An 18,066-nucleotide genomic window follows, 5' to 3' on the forward strand; every position below is an offset into this window, starting at 1 on the left:
ATACACTCAGAGGACACTAAAGGCTCCAGGAACTTACTCAGTTGTCAAACAGACCCTGTTCTATTCTAATAATCCTCATATAAAAGCTGAAAGACTGACCCTAGTGCTGACAGCACGCTCAGTTAGAGTGAAGTACAGACCATCTGCTGAGAGCTGAGAGCTAACTGCAACTCACTGTTTCTGAGAGTGGTCCGTCTCAAACTTTTCAGAGATCAAAATAATGATTCACTGCTTGGTGATCTCAAAGGAACATATCTTTACATCTCTTAATATGGCTCTGACTTAACTTTTATTCGGATAATCAGGAGATACATTAGCCTGTCTGAGGATCAACCAGCTGAGACATCACGCATCACATTTGTTTGTTTTTTCCCCAGCTGATCTTGGTTAGCTGGCTACAGGAAGTGAGCTGTATATAAACTGTGAAGTTTGAATCTCCTGCTTAATCAGATGATAAAGACTTCCTCTCTCCGTCCACCTTATCATGTTTGTGGTTCAAGTTTATCTTCATCAGGATAAGAGCTCACAGCTCAGCTCTGTGCAGGATGCTAACAGCTCATCTCAGTCACAATCAGGCGCTAACTGGAGCAAACTGCACAGACCTACAGGACTGAAGTATCATCAGAGTCCGTGTGTGCGGGATCATTGCCATTTTACTTAGACCGCCACTTTAAGGAGAAAGAGGAAGAAATCTGTTTTTGACTCAGGCTGAGGAAATACTTTTTCACATTCAGCACTTTTTCTCCTCGTCCCACATTCATACGGGAAGTACACACAGAGGGGGCGGGGCCAGATGGACAGGATCAACACTGAGCATAACAACACCCCCTGGTGGTGTGATGAGGAAGATGAAGTAAATCTGATGCACAATGACAGACCAAGAATCTGACCGAGACAGGATCATGAGAGTGGATAACATGATAAAAAAACAATCTGAGTGTAAACACATAATCTGACTCAAAGCAGAAAAAGTTCTGGATTATAGATTCTGGATTAAGGATTTTGGTTTTTATATAACAAATTAGTGGGTATGGATTGGGGATTACGGCTTCACAAGTCTGGTAGCATACATTTAACATACTTGTGTCGTTGTGAGTTGTTGTCACTGTTGTTTTTTTTCTTGTTGTTTTTATGAGTTGTTTGTTGTGTTGTTGTTTTTATGAGTTGCTGTTGATGCTTTTATCTTTGTGATGTTGTGGTTTTTGTGAGTTAATGTTTTTGTTGTTATCGGGACTGGCTATTGTTGTGTTGTTGTCTGTTGTTTTCTGTTGTTGTTGCTGTTTTGTCATTACGATTGAGTTTAGAAGGATCAAAAACACAGACATGGATTATATTCAGGTGTTTATTACATAAAGATTCAGTTCTGACAAGAACAGGTTGTCAAAAAGCAGTCGGAGTAATTACAGAGCAGATATAATCTAATGTCAGATATGGACTTTCTATAATAACTAATATACAGAGAAATTTCAAAATAAAAGCATACAAATAAACAAAAAACTGGATATGATAAAAGTCTGACTGAGAATCAGAGCAAACACAACTCTGTACCTTTAATTATTCTGTTTACTGTAAACATCTTCTACTCTGCTGCAGCAGCCTGACAAAAACTCAAGGAACCAGCAAATCACTCTGTCTGACAGTCAAAACTCAGGGTAACAACCTATTGCTTTGCCTGACAGGTGAGTCTGTGGTTAATTTAACCCTTTGCTTTGACTGTTAGGCAGCTGAGCCTCACAGACAGCTCTCCTCTTCCTCGTGGTGTCTGCTGGAGGAGGCCAGACACTTCTGAACTTCCTCTTTGTCCTCTGTTGATGTTATTTCTTGTGTTCCCACTTCATCCTGGGACTCTGACACCTGAGGGCTGAAGAAAAATCAAGATGCTATTTGTCTGTCTGTATTATTATCCATTTGTCTGCCTATTTGCCTGCTCTGAAAGCATTGTTTCAATTCACTCTAAAAACTCTAAAAGAATTACTTTAAAATTTCTCATTGTCTTTAAAAAACTCAAAGATGGCCCCTGGGTCACATGACCAGAGGACTGATCTCTTCATAACAGTTTGAAGGACCACAGATTCTAAACAAAACAGACAAATAAACGAACATTTGCTTTGCTCAATAATGAGTGTTTAATGTGTTAATGTGGAGCTGAGTTTAGATAAACATGACGTTTTATTTTTGTGAGTATTACCTGAACAGCGACCAGCTCTTAATGGCCCTCATTTATCAATCTTAGGTGGTACTTGGCACAGTTTGGGGCGTAGAAACAAGCTCATGACTATGTTCTCGTGTAATTTATGAAACATGCATACCAGGACCAATCACAGCGTACACCTGATCAGGTATTAAAAAATGTGGCTAATGAAAACAATCGTAATTTAAATAACACGCCTGCGAAAGTTTTAGGGATAAGTGACAGAGGGACAGACCAACCTGCACCATGTTTGATGTAGATAATAAAGCATTTTCAATATGCAGGACTGCAAACTGGTTAATCTACAATCTAAATGTTGTGATCTTATTTGTGGCCATGTTGTAGCCTGCCCAAGAAGTGCATCTCTTGAGTAAGATTACTCGCAGGTATAGGCTACTGGAATGTTATGGTTGTTTTACCATTGTTAGAAGTGCAAAAAAATCTTCATGGTAAATCCTGTATTCAGTACAGCTTCTTTAGACAAAAAGAGCACGCTTACAGTTTGATCCAGCATCCTCTGAATGTTCTTTTTCGAGACTTTATGTACATGACAGTGTATTGATCATTAATAATTGCAGCTATTTTTTAAAAGTGAATCGATAGAAGAAATACATATTTATTATATGAGAAATCAGCCAACAGCTTGCGCTGCTCAGATATATTAGATACAATCTTGGTGTCGTATTAAATTCAACCTTCTAAATATTACTCTGACTCTCTCTTAGTCTGTCTGAAAATTCTCTACAATCATATGATTTAATAATCTTCCAGCACAAATGTTTTTCTCGCACTGCACCGCGCTTCCCTCTGACATAAAACTTGTGTACACAAACTCAGAGCTAGCATGGGATTTGAGTGTACTCCATGCTCACATTCAGACTAATAAAGGCTGATCTCTGCGTGGACACGGGAGTACACCCATTCCATGGTCGAGAATCTGCTTGAGGCTTGCTGCAGAAAGACCGGGAGTCACGTACACACCCAGCCATAAAAAACAGACTTTTACGGCATTAAAAAGCACATTTACAACCTGGTTCAAAAAACAGCTTTGGTCTAAAACGCTGATTTCACTATCGGCACACACAGTATGGTGAGTGAATTTTTTCAATCAGAGGCACAGCTCAGGTCACGTGACCACCAGGCGCCCTGTAGCTGCTCAAAGACAAACTCACAGCTGGCGTCATAGCGAATGTGGCTGCATCCACTGATTGGCATTATTTCAAGGTTTCAGGAAAAGACAGGTGACATCACAGATGTTTTGTCCATGTTTCATACAGTGTATGGTTCTTACCCATCTGTGTCCAGCACAGCGCCCTCAGTGGTCTCTATGGTGATATCAGTGACAGGTATGACAAAGCTTCCATGGGAGGGACCTGCCTCCTCTGTCTCCGCCTGTAACAGGTGTGTGTCTACCTGAAGGCTGGGGGTTCCTGCAAACATCATACAAGGCTGAATCAAGTGAGGCATCTGCCATAACCTGTGTTCTGTGTGCTCAGAGTGTTCAATGTGTCTGACCTGCTGTGTTCGTCTGAGCTGCTCTGAATGGACTCTGTCTGGATCTCAGTACAGCTGGACTGTCACTGTTCAGGAAGCTTTCAGTCAGCTGGAGGTAACGCTGTAACAACATAAACATATAAAACAACAACGGTGACATACACAACAACATCATCTACACCGACAATGACAAACTAAATCAACACAAGCAACTTCAACATCATCAACAACAGCAGCATCAAGGATCCGTTTACCACTTCTCAGTTGTTTTGTTGTTGTTTACAAACAGCACAACAGCAAACATCGTTAAGGTGTTTCTCACCTTCTTATAGTCGTCAGGCAACATGTCACCGACGGACAGTGCCAACGAGGAGAAAGATGGTCTGCAAGCAGGTTGCTCCTCCCAACACTGTTTCATCAAATCAAACCTGAGACACACAGACACAGACACTGAGCAGTGTGTGAAGCCTCTGATTCTCTGAACAGCTGTATTCATTCTTGTAAAAATGTTTCTCTTTTTTGCCATTTTGTCGCCCCTTGATGGAGAATCTGAGGTCAAGACCTCAGCTTGTGCTGGGTAGGTTGTTCGAGCTGTGTTCACGTGTGTTGTGTCTTACATGTCCTGAGGGGCATGGTCAGGTCGGCTCATCCGGTATCCTCTCTTCAGAGCTGCAAAGAACTCCTGAGTCATGGGGAGGTCAGGGTACGGGCTAACACCTGGAAAATACAAACACAAACAGAGCTCTGCTTGTAACAGCATGGTCATACTTTTTATAATCCTGTGATTTTACAAGTTGATTGAACAATGGTCATTTCCTAAACTCAGCACATAAAGTGAGTAAAGGTGTTTTTGGTCGATCACTTCTTTGTACTTGGTGTTAACTCTGATCTCAATTTAAGGTCTGTTTATTACACCTTTAAATGGAGCCAAATTTGTAAGGAACGAGTATTTGAGGGATGAGCTGCAGAGCTAAGTTTGTGAGTTGGACCCATTAAAAAATTGCCAAATCATCTCTGCCAATGCCAATCAGCTGATTCTGCTGTTCTAAGGTTCTTGTTTGGTGCTGGTATAAGATTATCTCAGATAATTAGAAGATAATCTGACAAATACAAGTTTACCGACTTCAGGAGCTATATTTAGTTTATCTGATTATGCTGGTTTATTGGTTAGACTGGCTGAGTTGTACCCAGAGAGAAGATCTCCCACAGCAGGACTCCGTAGGACCAGACATCACTCTGGGAGCTGTAAATGTTCCTGAAGATGCTCTCAGGTGACATCCACTTGACGGGCAGGAAGGTCTGAAGGAGGAGAGCAGAGAGGTCACAGAACTCAGGTGAGACAGGTGATCAGGTGACCAACCTTGATTACAAACAGGTCATGAACAGAGATGTTTACGTTGCCCCGGGCGATGTAGTCTCCATCCTTCTTCAGGTCCCGAGCCAAACCAAAGTCACAAACCTTCACCAGCTTCCCCTCACAAACCAGAACATTCCTCGCCGCCAGGTCTCTATGCACGCACTGAGGACATTTTACAGTCAGACATGGTGGACACAATAGATAAGCCGCACGTTATACTTGTAACCACGTTACACATGTTACACACGTTACAAATGCAACACACTCCACACACTACAAATGTAATACATGGCACACACTGAAAACGTTGCAAACCAGACACATTCCACATGCCATGCCGCAAACAACAACACGTTATACAGGTATGTGTGTCTGGTGTGAGTAGAGGCAGCGTACGTTTCTGGAGGACAGGAAGTCCATGGCGTTGGAGATCTGGTAGGAGAAGCTGAGCAGGTCTTTGAGGCCCAGGACAGGAGAGTCAGAAAGGAGCAGTGTTGTCTCCTGCTGGTCTGAAAGAGAACAATGGGTCACATGACTCAGTCTGGTCATTGAGGTCTACAAGAAAGTTATTGTATTTGATCAATCATGATCTCTAAGCCTCAAAGAGGCACACACCCACATAGTGTATCACCTGGAGCTGTTTGTGGCGTCTCGTAAACGGCGGGCTCGATCTGGGCATAGTTGAGCTCCTTCATGGCAACGTACTGAGAGCTGTCCTCTTTATTCATGTCCATATAACCTCCATCACTCTCACTGCAGAGCAAGACATCCACAGTCAGTGAGACAGAGACAGAGAGAGCAAGAGAAGGTTGGTTTTGACTGCGTCTTAGTTGTGAGGGTCAGTCAGTTGAATTGTCCCCAATATTCAAAGCAGATATCGATGTTCTGCAAAATATGGACATCAAGACAAATATGCCAGAGAAACTGTTAGAAGTTAAAAGTTAAAGGTAAAAGGTTAATGTTTTTTGGGCTCTGGGTCAGCAGGATGTCTCGAACAGGAAGTTTGAAGTTGAAAAAAACACCCTGCCTACAGCGAAACATGGTGGTGCCTCATTGATGCTTTGCAGCTGTTTCTCCTTGAAACCTGCAACTTGTGAGAGGAAAAATGGAAGTCAATCCAGGCAGCAAAATCCCTATCATCATCGTAATCTGAAGGTCTGAGCTTCCAATAGCAGACCTCAAAAGCCACTTAGACACATGCTTAGAAAAAGCCTTGGAATATTCTAGAGAGGCTGTCATAGTCACCTGGCTGAGGTCATGCACAAAACCCAAGAATAGGAACTGGAGGATCAGTGGTCGCGTGTGTGTGTGTGTGTGTGTGTGTGTGTGTGTGTGTGTGTGTGTGTGTGTGTGTGTGTGTGTGTGTATGCGTTGACCTCTTGGTTTGTGAATCTCCCTGTAGGAAGGTGTGTTTGTTCCTTTGCAGGTAGCTCACCAGGTCCCCATGACGACAGAACTCAGTGATCAGATAGACAGGTCCTTCACAGACAGACAGGCAGCTCAGGTTAGGGTTCATTGTTAGCTCTGTAGCTCGTTAGCTGGATAACTCTAAAGAGGCAGAATTTAGTTTAACCCCTTACTGCATGAATTAATGAACAATTATATAAATATATTGTTTTTATGTGTTATTGCATTCTTACACATGTTGAATTGAGTGGAGATTGTAAATTTGAGTATAGTGCACACAATAGTTATAAATAAATTATAATATACATGAGAAGTTCATCCCCTTACCAATACATTTTGACATAGGGGATCTGGTACAATTTTTGGTATGTGTAGAATATGAATTAGTAGCTAATGATGAGATACAAAGGTCGTATCAGCTGCATCAAGACCTGACAGGGTATGTTGAAAATTTGCACAAGGGGTGAATAATTTGGGATTGGATCAGAGGTTTGCCCAGATTTTACTGAAGCAGGTCAGTATGTATGTATGGAGCACATAATCTGGTTTAAGACAGGATCCACTCTAATAAGTTACATTTAGACTATTTAGTCTGTTGTACTGAAAAAAACAAGGTATAGACCTGATTTGTGAGAGAGTTAACTCTAAATTACTTCTGCTGTGATCTGGCACTATTTGTCGGTCAGGATTTTATTTAAACCGGTACACTAAATTAGGGTTAAAAACAGGATTTCATGAGGTTGACATCAAGATAAAATCAAGACTCAGTTTACATTATGTTGAGGCATGGTAAGGGTTATGTCAAGATTAAATCTGGTAAAATCAAGATTAAACCAGTATTAAGTCTATAACAAAGCCATGTCACATCTGGAAGAGGTCGGGATCATATCAGGACTTAATCTGAATTATTTCAAGATAAAGTTGAATTATATCAGGATTAAGGATTTTTAAAAAAGATTAATTATGCCTGTAATGAATCTCTTGTTAATCTGGATTAAGACTATAATAAATCAAATAAATTCTATATTAGATCTAGATTTATTCAGAGTCAAGATCAAATCTGGATTAAGGGATTACCTCCTGTGGTGCACGCTCCCAGCAGGTTGACAACATTGAGGTGAGGCCCAAGATGAACCAACACCTTCAGCTCTGACATCAGAGACTGAGTCGCACCACTGCGGGCTAAAAATTCACACACAAACACAAACAGAGTGAAAGAAGTAATTATGCTGTAATTGCTGTTGTGACATTAATAGGCAGTAAAACTAGTGGAGGTGCATCTGGTGCTTAGGGAAGATTCTTCTTCTTCTGGTGAGTTTGTGGATGGACTAAGTGACCAAGTGGTTTATGTACCTTTAACCATCTTCACAGCTGCTTTGGTTGTAGAATTGGGGTCCAGCAGACCAGAGACAGTCGCCTGGACAACGCGACCAAATGCACCTGAACCCAACACCTGACCTGGAGACAGAGCCAGGTAGCCAAACAGGTACAAGGTTAGTTTATTTTCTTCCCAGACATCGGTAAAGTGATGAGACTGAACTAATGAGTTGGTGCCTGTGAAGTACTGGTTTAGGAAGTGTAGTCATACCGAGTGCTACGCTGTCTCGTGGTACCTCCCAGGTGGAGTTGTATGGCAGGTGAGTTAGGTCAAGGTAAGTGTTCTGCTGTCCATCAGGACTCACTGACTCAATCACTTTCCACCGAACTTCATAACGAGGTTTCTGAGAACAGGACGTAAGCTACTGATGGCATCATGGTAACAAGGAAAATAATAACAGCGTAACTACTGACAAACTACATCTTAACTACTGCCTTACTACAGTTAAACTACTGACAAACAACAGATTAACTACTGAAAAAAACAATATTTACAGCTGACAAACTACAGCTTAACTAATGGCTAACTACAGTTAAACTACTGACAAACAACAGATTAACTACTGACAAACTACAGTTAAACTACTGACAAAGAACAGATTAACTACTGACAAACTACAGCTTAACTAATGGCTAACTACAGTTAGCCATTACAACTACAGTTAAACTACTGACAAACAACAGATTAACTACTGACAAACTACAGCTTAACTAATGGCTAACTACAGTTAAACTACTGACAAACAACAGATTAACTACTGAAAAAAACAATCTTTACTGCTGACAAACTACAGCATAACTACTGACAAGCTACAGTTAAACTAATGGCTAACTACAGTTAAACTACTGACAAACTAAATCTATACTGCTGACAAACTACAGCTGAACTACTGACAAACAAGAGCCCAAGACCAGAAAACTACAGCTAAACTGCCAAAAAAACCTAAACTACCAATAATCTACAATTTAACTACTGAGGAACTACATTCGGACCAATTAACTACAGTTAAACAACTGGCAAACTAAAGCTAAACTACCAACAAACTACAGCTTAACAACTGGCAAATTACAGCGCAACAACTGAAAAATTACTGCTTATTAACTGACAAACTACAGCCCTCTTATTGAGATAAAAAAGAGTTATCAACGCAGTACTGACCTTTCTCCACAGCAGGATTAGGATGATGAGGAAGACTATCGCTATGACAACCAGGATTAGAACCGCTGCCAACACAGCAACCTGAGAGAGAAGAGCTGATAAAAGAGAGAGACAGGTAAAGAGAGTGTTCACACATAAATAAATATTCACAGGGGCTGTGAGGAGTTCAAAAGTGATCTTGAAAAAGTTCTTCGTAGCTTCCTGGTCAGGCCAAGCAAGAGTGGATTGATTTACGGCACGTCTATGTCTCTATGACAACACCATGCTGGCTGATGAAGTTTAGTAGTGAGAAGAAAGATCTGTGTTTTTCTCTGCTTGAAAACAATTTCTTGGATTCATTTTGTAGCGATGGTGGACACAGGAGCCTAACTGTCAGACAGAAAAGGACGGAAGAGCAGAAGAAAGCTAAACAGAGAGTGATACAGCCCGAGCTAAAGGCTAAAAGGGCTAACTTGTTTGTGATTATGTTCATTCCAACCCACATGCAGCAGTTATTTTGCAGTGGTCTGTTCAAACTTGAGAGTTTGTTAATAAAATGTAGAGTGAGATTAAGTTAGATCTGCTTGGTAGATGGGCGCTAGCACCAGGGTTCACTAATGTTACACATTACCAACAAGTCTCACAGCATCGGGCTGTCAGGGCTACATTTAGACGGCTACTTAACTACTGTATGAACTGACAGTTTGCTTGTTGGCACGTTAGTTTACGGATACGTCACAGCATCAGGCTGTTAGTCGTGCTTTACATAGCCGGCTACTGACATACAGTACAAACTCACAACGTTTGTGTGTTGTCATGCTTCAAACAGTAGCACTACTCAACTGTACTAGTTTAAAGTCACATTTTTACCACAGTGTGCCTGAGACTCAGGGCCAGAAGGTGGCGAGACACTTTAAACAGATCCTCCTCATAGCATCTTTTAAGACTTGCAGTGTTGTTGGGTAAGGAAATACTGCAGAAGCATTGTTCAGGGTTAGTGGACACAGGCCCTTACAGTAGTGTCAGTCTGTCAGGGCTTATGGCACAGGGTAAGTGGACACAGGCCCTTATCTAGTGTCTGTGCACTGTTTCACATACACTTGGAAACCATCCTGATGTCTCGCGCTCGTCGACCTGCAGAGTTTCTAACTTCACAACGAACAGCCGACACAGACTCCAGACTCTGTAGGGTCAACACACTTCGTACCTGCACAGGTGAGACACAGAGCGCCAAAGGTTTGGTTTAGTTTTGTTCCCACATTTGCAGTTTTGGGTGACATCACACAGAGAAACCCCCTTTACCTGGGTTACACCTTTCTCCTCCACCTGTGTGGTGTTCTCCTGCAGCACCCCACTCTCTGCTAGGCTCCTCCAACCTCCTGATGAGTTGTTACACCTACAGGATACACACTTCAGATATAGAACACACACAGACAAACACACAGTGTGTGTAACAGGTAGCTGCTACCTGTTGATTCCCTGAATGCTGTGTTTACCTGAGTGAGCTGTGACAGGTGTACCAGGTGACTGATGGGGATGGAGCCCCCTCACCAATGCACAGAACACCCTTACTACCAAACTCAGCCAGGGATGTGATCCTAGGGGGCGCTAGACACACGCACACACACACACACACACACACACACACACACACACACACACACACACAAAATTCAGAGTTAATTTGTTTCAAATTTATCTGCAAACAAGACCAAACATTGGTGAATGCTTTCTCTCTCTCACACACACAAATGCACACACGCACACTTCCTGTGTGATTCTCTGACCTTTGACCTCTAGAGTAAAGGTCACCTCCTGGAAGTCATCCTCATTGGAAACTGCAACTGTATAACTTCCCTTCTGATCCATCTGCACCCGGACCAGCCTCAGCGTGCTGACATACCTGAAATCAATCAATCAATCCATCAATCAATCAGGTGTGTTGTTGTTTACCTTTTCCCTGTCAGGTGTGTTTTTGTTTACCTGTTTCCTGTCAGGCGTGTTGTGGTAATAGGGGTGGTGTTTGTGGTGATAGTCCGGTTTTGACTGGTCCAGAGAACATTGGGTACGGGGTAAGCATCAAACTCCACTCTGAACTCCACCGAGTGATGGAGGACAGAAGACAGGTTGGTCTCACCTGAGGGCCACAGGTAGACGTACCCTTGCTCTAAAGACAGAGACAGAGAAGACAGTCCGTCTGTCCACCAGTCTTGTTACCTGTCTGTCTACCTGTCTGTCCCATTACCTGTCTGTTACTCACCCAGCACAGTCACTGTGATGTTCTTTCTCACAGTTCGTTCCTGCATCGTCTCTTGCACTGCACACATGTACACACCTGAGGAAACAGACATCGCCATGGTTACCATAGACCAGAAATAACACCTGCTGTTACCATAATGACTCCATGATGTCACCTTGTGGTCTGTCAGATATATCAGGGACTCACCTGAGTCTGCGGCAGTCACAGAGGAGATATTGACCACAGAGCGGATCTGATTCTGCAGAAATTCAGTCAGGGGCTCAACTTCCTGAACCAGAACAGAGGTCAACAGTCAAACACCAGTCTGAGCAGGCATACAGGTACAGTGACAGACAGACAGGTACAGTGACAGACAAACAGGTACAGTGAGAGACAGGAAGGTACCTGTCTACGGGGAAAGTCCCAGGTGAAGAAGACCAGCTCAGTGTCTCTGACCGTGCAGTTCACGGTAAGCCCCTCCCCCTTTTTTAACACTACACCTGAGACTGTCAGCTCGACCTCCATCTGCTGAGGCACTGAAAGAGAGACAGGTGACAGAGAATTGGGTGAAGTGGAGAGAGAGAAACAGGTGTGAATGATGGAGCGACAAGTGAGAGACAGACAGGTGTGATAGACGACAGGTCTGATGATGTGAACCCGTTCTGGTCCTGATCCTTTACTCTGACCTCCTACCTATGATGCTGAAGACGTGGTACACCTGAGACTCTGCTGTCTCGTTCCCGCGGGACGCCGTGCATGCGTAAGAACTGTCGTTGAGTCGACCTGTGAAACCGCGGCCCGGCTCATACGTCATACCGCTAATTGGTGACTTGCTGGGACGCTGGAAGAGCAAGACGTTTAGCCGTGGGTCAGACACCACGCAGGGGATGGTGTCCTCCTCTGCCTCTTTCATCACCACACCTGGACCGAGTGGGACGAACCATTCCTCAGGACCTAGAGAAGGACATGTGAAAACAAAGAGTCAGGTGTCACAGGGAGGACAGACAGGCGCAAAGTGTGTCTGACATCACACTCACCTTGTCCAGGTATAAAGATGTCAATGTGTCTGCTCTGGGAGGATAATGGCTCCTCACAGGTGTATCTCCCAGACTGACTCCAGGTGGCGTTAACGAGCTGCAGAACACTGCTGGAGCCCTGCTCCTCCACAGAAACCCCGTCCATCTGAGAGTCCTGAGGGGGCCGCCAGCCTACCTGACTCCAGCCTGAACACACCTTGTGAGAAAGACAGGTCACTCATCAGAAAGACAGGTACCTCAACAGACAGATAGGTAACTCAACAGACAGACAGGCACCTCAATAGAAGAACAGGTATAAAGATGGACAGGTATTTCATTCAGACAGGCAACAGACAGGTTCAGAGACAGACAGGTAACTTGCTTGGGGGTTATTGTAGAGAAATACAGGTACTTCGCTAGAAAGACAGGGAACTCAACAGACAGGCATGGGAACAGGGACTCCAATATAAAAAGAGATGTGGAGACAGAGAACTTCTTAATTACAGGTATAGAGACAAATAGGGACCTGGTCAGACCAACAGGTGCCTCAACAGACAGACAGATATACAGGGGTTTCATCAGAAAGAAAGATGTAGAGACTGACAGGCACTGGATCAGACAGAATGGGAGCTCATCAGACAGACAGGTGTAGAAACAGCCAGGTACCTAAATGGATGAACAGGTATGTACTAACCACAGTGAAGCTGGAGTTTGTGTCGAGCAGAACCTGAGCAGATGGAGGGTGCAGCTCCAGACAGATGCCTTCTTCAGGAAGAACCAGGAGCACACCTGTACACAGACAGACACACAGATTGCACACACATTCAGGGAGCACAGACAGATAGGTAGCACATGAACAGGTTAAATACACAGAGACAGGTAGCACACAGACAGACATGTGGCACACAGACATGCAGGTAGCGCTCAGACAGGCAGGTATCACACAGACAGACAGGTAAATTGTGAATTTGTTTATTTGTACTCACCCAGCAGAAAGCGCAGTGCAATCAGGCATTTTGTTCTTCCTCTGTAGGACACCATTATGAGCAGCAAACCTAAAGCACATTGCGGTTATTAAAACAGGCGAGTAAGAGGGGTTTGCACTCGAAAAGCTTTCGCTTCTTCCTACTCCTTTTTACACATCTATGAAATGCTTTATTTTAAATAAATACAAAAAATAAATAAATAAATAAACAAACCACATCAACAAAAAACAGGAAGTATTTTGGAATAAAAGTCTGATTGTGATGTCCAACCAGCAGAGGGTGATCGTTGACTCAAAAGCTGCTTTGCTAAATGCTAATGCTAATGCTAGCAAACTTAAAACATAATCAACTGCAGCATCATCAACAACAACAAAAACAACAAGATCTGCAACAAAAGCCACAACAGACAAAAAAGTAGCATCCTCTTAAGCGACAAAAACAAAAACAACAAAAGCATTGTCAACAATAAGAGGGGAAAATGACTTCAGTGATCACAATAACAACATAAATCAAATGTGTGTGTGTGTGTGTGTCTGTGGTGAGTGGAGACCATATAAAGTTTTTTATGTTCAGACGTCTGTTAAATCATTCACACTAATGGTTCAAACAGACACATTCCTCTGACTGTGTGTGTGTGTGTGTGTGTGTGTGTGTGTGTGTGTGTGTGTGTGTGTATTCACAGGGAGATTTTGGATTTTTCTCCCTCTCTTGCCACAGAGAAAAAAGAGAGCATAGCCATCCAATCAGAAAGTGTCGTCCCCTGGGCTCTCAGCCAATCAGAGGGCCAGCTGATCCTGAGGCAGGGAGGAATGTGCGCCGACCACCGAAGAAGAAAATAAACAGTGAAGTATTTCCTGTGGGCGGCCCAGCCTCCACTAGACCAGAAACCTCCCCCCTCTCTGCTGACACACTGATAGCAGGCTAACATTAGCCACCCTCCACTCAGATAGCTGAGAGATAAATTTAAGCTAGCAGCTTTATCAGAGACTTGACCTGTCTCTGTAGTTTTTGTTTCTGAGCTGTTTGTGGAGGTAAGGTCACATGATCTCAAGGGATGGACAGGTAACTTGTAACAGGTAACATGTAACCTGTCATGATGAAGAGGCTGGAGGCTGAAACCCCCTGGTGGACAGATGCTGAACTGCAGCGAGTGATAAGAGTTCATCCTTTAATGATCTACTTAGGAGATATCTTCACTGCAGGGTCTCACAGAGGGGCTCAGGTCAAACACACTTCCACTGAGTGTGTGAGAGTGTGCGTTTCAGAGCGTTGTCTTTCTGAGCTCTGATTGGCTTACAGTAACCAATCAGAGCTCAGTAAATAGAAACATGGAAATAACAGTCCGTCACTTGTTTCTGAATATAAGAGAGGAACTGTACTCTGTGAGTGTGTGTGTGCGTGTGTGTGTGCGTGTGTGTGTGTGTGTGTGTGTGTGTGTGTGTGTGTGTGTGTGTGTGTGTGTGTGTGTGTGTGTGTGTGTGTGTGTTTTCAGTGTTCTGGTTTTGCTGGTTGGCCTTACGATGGTTTAAACTGCCTTTGAACTAGTCCAGCTAACTCGCCAGCATTCAGCTGAGGAGTGTCTGCGACCTTGAGTGATGTCACCTGAGTCAGCAAAAAGCTGCTAAGAGTTGGCTGCGGCAAGCTCCATTAACTTAACATGGCATAATGTAACTCAAACCAGAAGTACGTTGTGGGGAGCAATGTGATCCCTGAGTATTTTACCACATAGTGGGATAAAAATAATCATCAATGGTTTGAAGAGCAGTGACATCACAGCCACCTGTTCATGTGTCTCACCTGTCTGTCAGGGCGCCATGTGGAAGCTTGTTTCCTGTATCCTGTTTGTTAACTCCAGTGAGTGAAAGCTGTAAATCATTTATCACAGCCTGGTTCTAGTGATTGAAACAAACAAACACACACAAAAACAAACAAACATCGGTAATAAGCATCAGTGTTTCTGATCGGCAGAGATCATCCTTTCATGACTATAAACAACAATAGGACAGATAAGTATGCCACCATCAATAAACACACACCAACAAACATACAAACAGGTGAGTTAAGAAGGGTCTGGCTGTGGAGCTCACCTCCCCAGCCCCTTTCCTGCAGACCTCAACCTCCACTGTCAGTCCCGGAAATGAAGTTTTTTTTTTTACACTTTTGGATCAGAAAGAGTAACATACTCTGTTAAAAAAAATTATAACACCATATTAATTTGCTATTGTTAATTTTGTAATGCTTTGAATAAATGATGATGAAATAATAAAATGATTAAGCTTCATCAGATTTTTTTAAAATAAGTTCCACACTGAAGATTTCAATCAAGTACCAGGGTGTACAAATAAGACAAAGTATTTTGTGCATTATACATAAACGACTAAAAACACTAACCTAGAAGTGACTACCCAACAAAATTTATGACAGAAATTATAAACCAGGATTGGAAAGCAATTTCGTTTTGAAATTATTCTTAATTGACTTTTTCTAAATAGTGGCCTGATGGCGGAGATTTAGGTCTGCAGGATAGAGGCTTGAGAGGTGAGGTCTACAGCCAGGCTCTCTTCTTGGATGAGTCACCTGACAACTTGTTGGAGTACAGTAAAAACAACTTCATAAGCAAGTCTAAAAGAAATGAGTGAAGAAAAAGAGTTGGATAATAAACCTTATATGGGAATAGAAAATAAAACTGACAGAGACAAAGAACTTAGGGGACAAAGTAACAGTCAGACTACTCTAGGATGAAGTAACAGACAAGGTCAGAGTACTCTGAGGGTGTAGCAGAGTCAGAGCTCTTTGAGGATGTAGTAACAAATTCAGAGTACTCTGAGGATTTAGCAACAGAGTCAGCGTTCTTTGAGGATGCAGTAATGGTCTGAGTATTCAAAGGATCTAGTCACAGAATCAGAGTATTCTGTTGAACTTGTCCACTCAGCAAAATTAGATTATTATGATCTGAACTAGATCTCAGACATGCTAAAAAGACGAATGTGTTCAAACCTGATGATGTTGTGCTCTGTCTTCTCCTCTTTTTCTTTTCCACCTCTTCCACCTCTTCTTCAGCTTTTCCTTTTTCTTGATTTCATTTTATTTTACCTCATTTTCCTCCTACTTCTACTTCTTCTTCTCCCCAGCCTGAGCTCATTCCAGACTGAGGACGAATGGAAACAACAGACTGACTCAGAAAGAGAGGGAGGGAGGGAGCCAACGTCTGTTTTCAATCTGCCTCTCTGTCGTTCACCCTCCGTCTCTCTGGCAGGAAGTGAACTGGGTCCAACACACACACACACACACACACACACACACACACACACACACACACACACACACACACACACACACACACACACACACACACACACACATTTGTGTGTGGTAAAGCTGGTTAAATAAAGTGGTGTGTCAGAGGAGAGGTGATTGATGAAACAGGAACAAATCATTCGAGGATCAATATAGTGATGGAAGCTTTGTGAGTGTTTGTGTGTGTGTGTGTGTGTGTGTGTGTGTGTGTGTGTGTGTGTGTGTGTGGGGACATTAAACGTGTTTGTTGGACTCTCGTTTTTTTTTTATTTCTGCATAGTGTCAGTACATAGGAAACCTGGCTCAAAGTGAATCTGAGTTGTAACTAATGTTTCAACCACTAGGTGTCAGCAGCAGACAAGATGTCTGACAGTGATGGGATTAAACCATAAGAGACCAGCAGGGGGCAGAGTGAGGACATAATTATTATGATTATGTAATTATCATGCCTGAAAAAATGAAACAATCTGTTGTGTAGGTAAAACAAATGTTTTCAGAGTAAAACTTAGTTTTTGATCATTGTCAAGTTTTTTTTTCTTTGTGGTGTGTTCTGAGAAAGAGTGTGAGTCTGAAGATTCGTAATGTTTGGCTTTATTAATAAAATTTTGTTCCAACTCAGTATTCTGAGGAATATTTACAACCTGTGATCAAAGGTCTGGGCGGGGTTAAAGTACACACACACACACACACACACACACACACACACACACACACACACACACACACACACACACACACACACACACACACACACACACACACACACACATTCCTGCAGCAGGTTGGACCAGTGACATGTCTTTGAGCTCACTATAAAACTTTCACAGTGAAAACAGCTTTGTGACACACACACACGCACACACACACACACACACACACACACACACACACACACACACACACACACACACACACACACACACACACACACACACGGTACATGGATGTAAGTGTGAGTGCAGGTGGATGTGAGGCGCCAACACGTGAAGCAGAGACTCCAGACACCTACTGAGGAGCCACTCAGACAGGTAGACAGACAGACAGGTGGATTTACAGACATTAGACACACGGACTGGTAGACTCACAGACAGGTAGGTGGACTGCTGTACAGGTGATCTGCAGGGGTCCTAGATTTCCTGTGGAGAGTACTGTTCACGGTAAGAAAAGTGTTTTCTTTTATTCTCTTAATTCAACCTCTGATGCTTAACTCTGAATGTGTTTTCTTTAAGTCTGAATTAATGCCACTCTAACGCATTAAAGCAGAGCTACAGGTCCTCACTCTGACTCTGCTTGTCAGGAAGACAAAGGTACAGATGGTGAAAATAGTAAACACCTGACAGGTTAGGGTGTGGGTAGATGATAACATTTGTTTAAATACAGGATTTAAGAAACAAAATTCACTGAAACAGTATCAGTATCCAACATGATTTGGGAACAAGATCACAAAAACAAACAGACTTGTTGTGTTATGATGAATTACATCTGTACCAACTGACAGGTAGACTCTTAAAGAGTAAGCTGATTCTGTTTTATTTCATAGTTGACTGTATTTATTTATTTATTT

At 42.8% G+C, this 18,066-nt stretch overlaps 1 protein-coding gene across 3 annotated transcripts; it reads right to left on the bottom strand.

Moving 5' to 3' along the window:
- Positions 1 to 1,357: 1,357 nt before the first annotated feature.
- On the bottom strand, positions 1,358 to 16,251 carry LOC141791488 (platelet-derived growth factor receptor beta-like). Of its 3 annotated transcripts, none has more exons than XM_074672008.1 (28): positions 16,203 to 16,251; positions 15,003 to 15,097; positions 13,206 to 13,274; positions 12,914 to 13,008; positions 12,241 to 12,436; positions 11,897 to 12,157; positions 11,609 to 11,739; positions 11,411 to 11,492; positions 11,225 to 11,299; positions 10,948 to 11,131; positions 10,752 to 10,867; positions 10,461 to 10,572; positions 10,267 to 10,360; positions 10,063 to 10,171; positions 8,986 to 9,080; positions 8,038 to 8,170; positions 7,803 to 7,907; positions 7,527 to 7,631; positions 6,419 to 6,521; positions 5,674 to 5,795; positions 5,439 to 5,551; positions 5,082 to 5,204; positions 4,873 to 4,984; positions 4,303 to 4,402; positions 4,008 to 4,113; positions 3,707 to 3,806; positions 3,483 to 3,621; positions 1,358 to 1,861 (listed from the first exon to the last, which is right to left on the bottom strand). In XM_074672008.1, exons 3-28 carry the CDS (start codon positions 13,258 to 13,260, stop codon positions 1,732 to 1,734), a joined length of 3,096 nt encoding a protein of 1,031 aa, XP_074528109.1. In that variant the 5' UTR covers positions 13,261 to 13,274; positions 15,003 to 15,097; positions 16,203 to 16,251; the 3' UTR covers positions 1,358 to 1,731. The 3 variants fall into 3 exon arrangements, with proteins under 3 accessions (XP_074528109.1, XP_074528108.1, XP_074528110.1); XM_074672007.1 differs by having other exon boundaries at positions 5,662 to 5,795; XM_074672009.1 differs by lacking the exons at positions 13,206 to 13,274; positions 15,003 to 15,097; positions 16,203 to 16,251 and having other exon boundaries at positions 5,662 to 5,795; positions 12,241 to 12,426.
- Between the last annotated feature and the right edge of the window lie 1,815 nt (positions 16,252 to 18,066).

Source organism: Halichoeres trimaculatus, unplaced genomic scaffold, assembly GCF_033239565.1.
Source record: "Halichoeres trimaculatus isolate MK-OKI-2021-1 unplaced genomic scaffold, fHalTri1.1 fHalTri1_scaffold_6, whole genome shotgun sequence".
Lineage (NCBI taxonomy): Eukaryota > Metazoa > Chordata > Actinopteri > Labriformes > Labridae > Halichoeres > Halichoeres trimaculatus.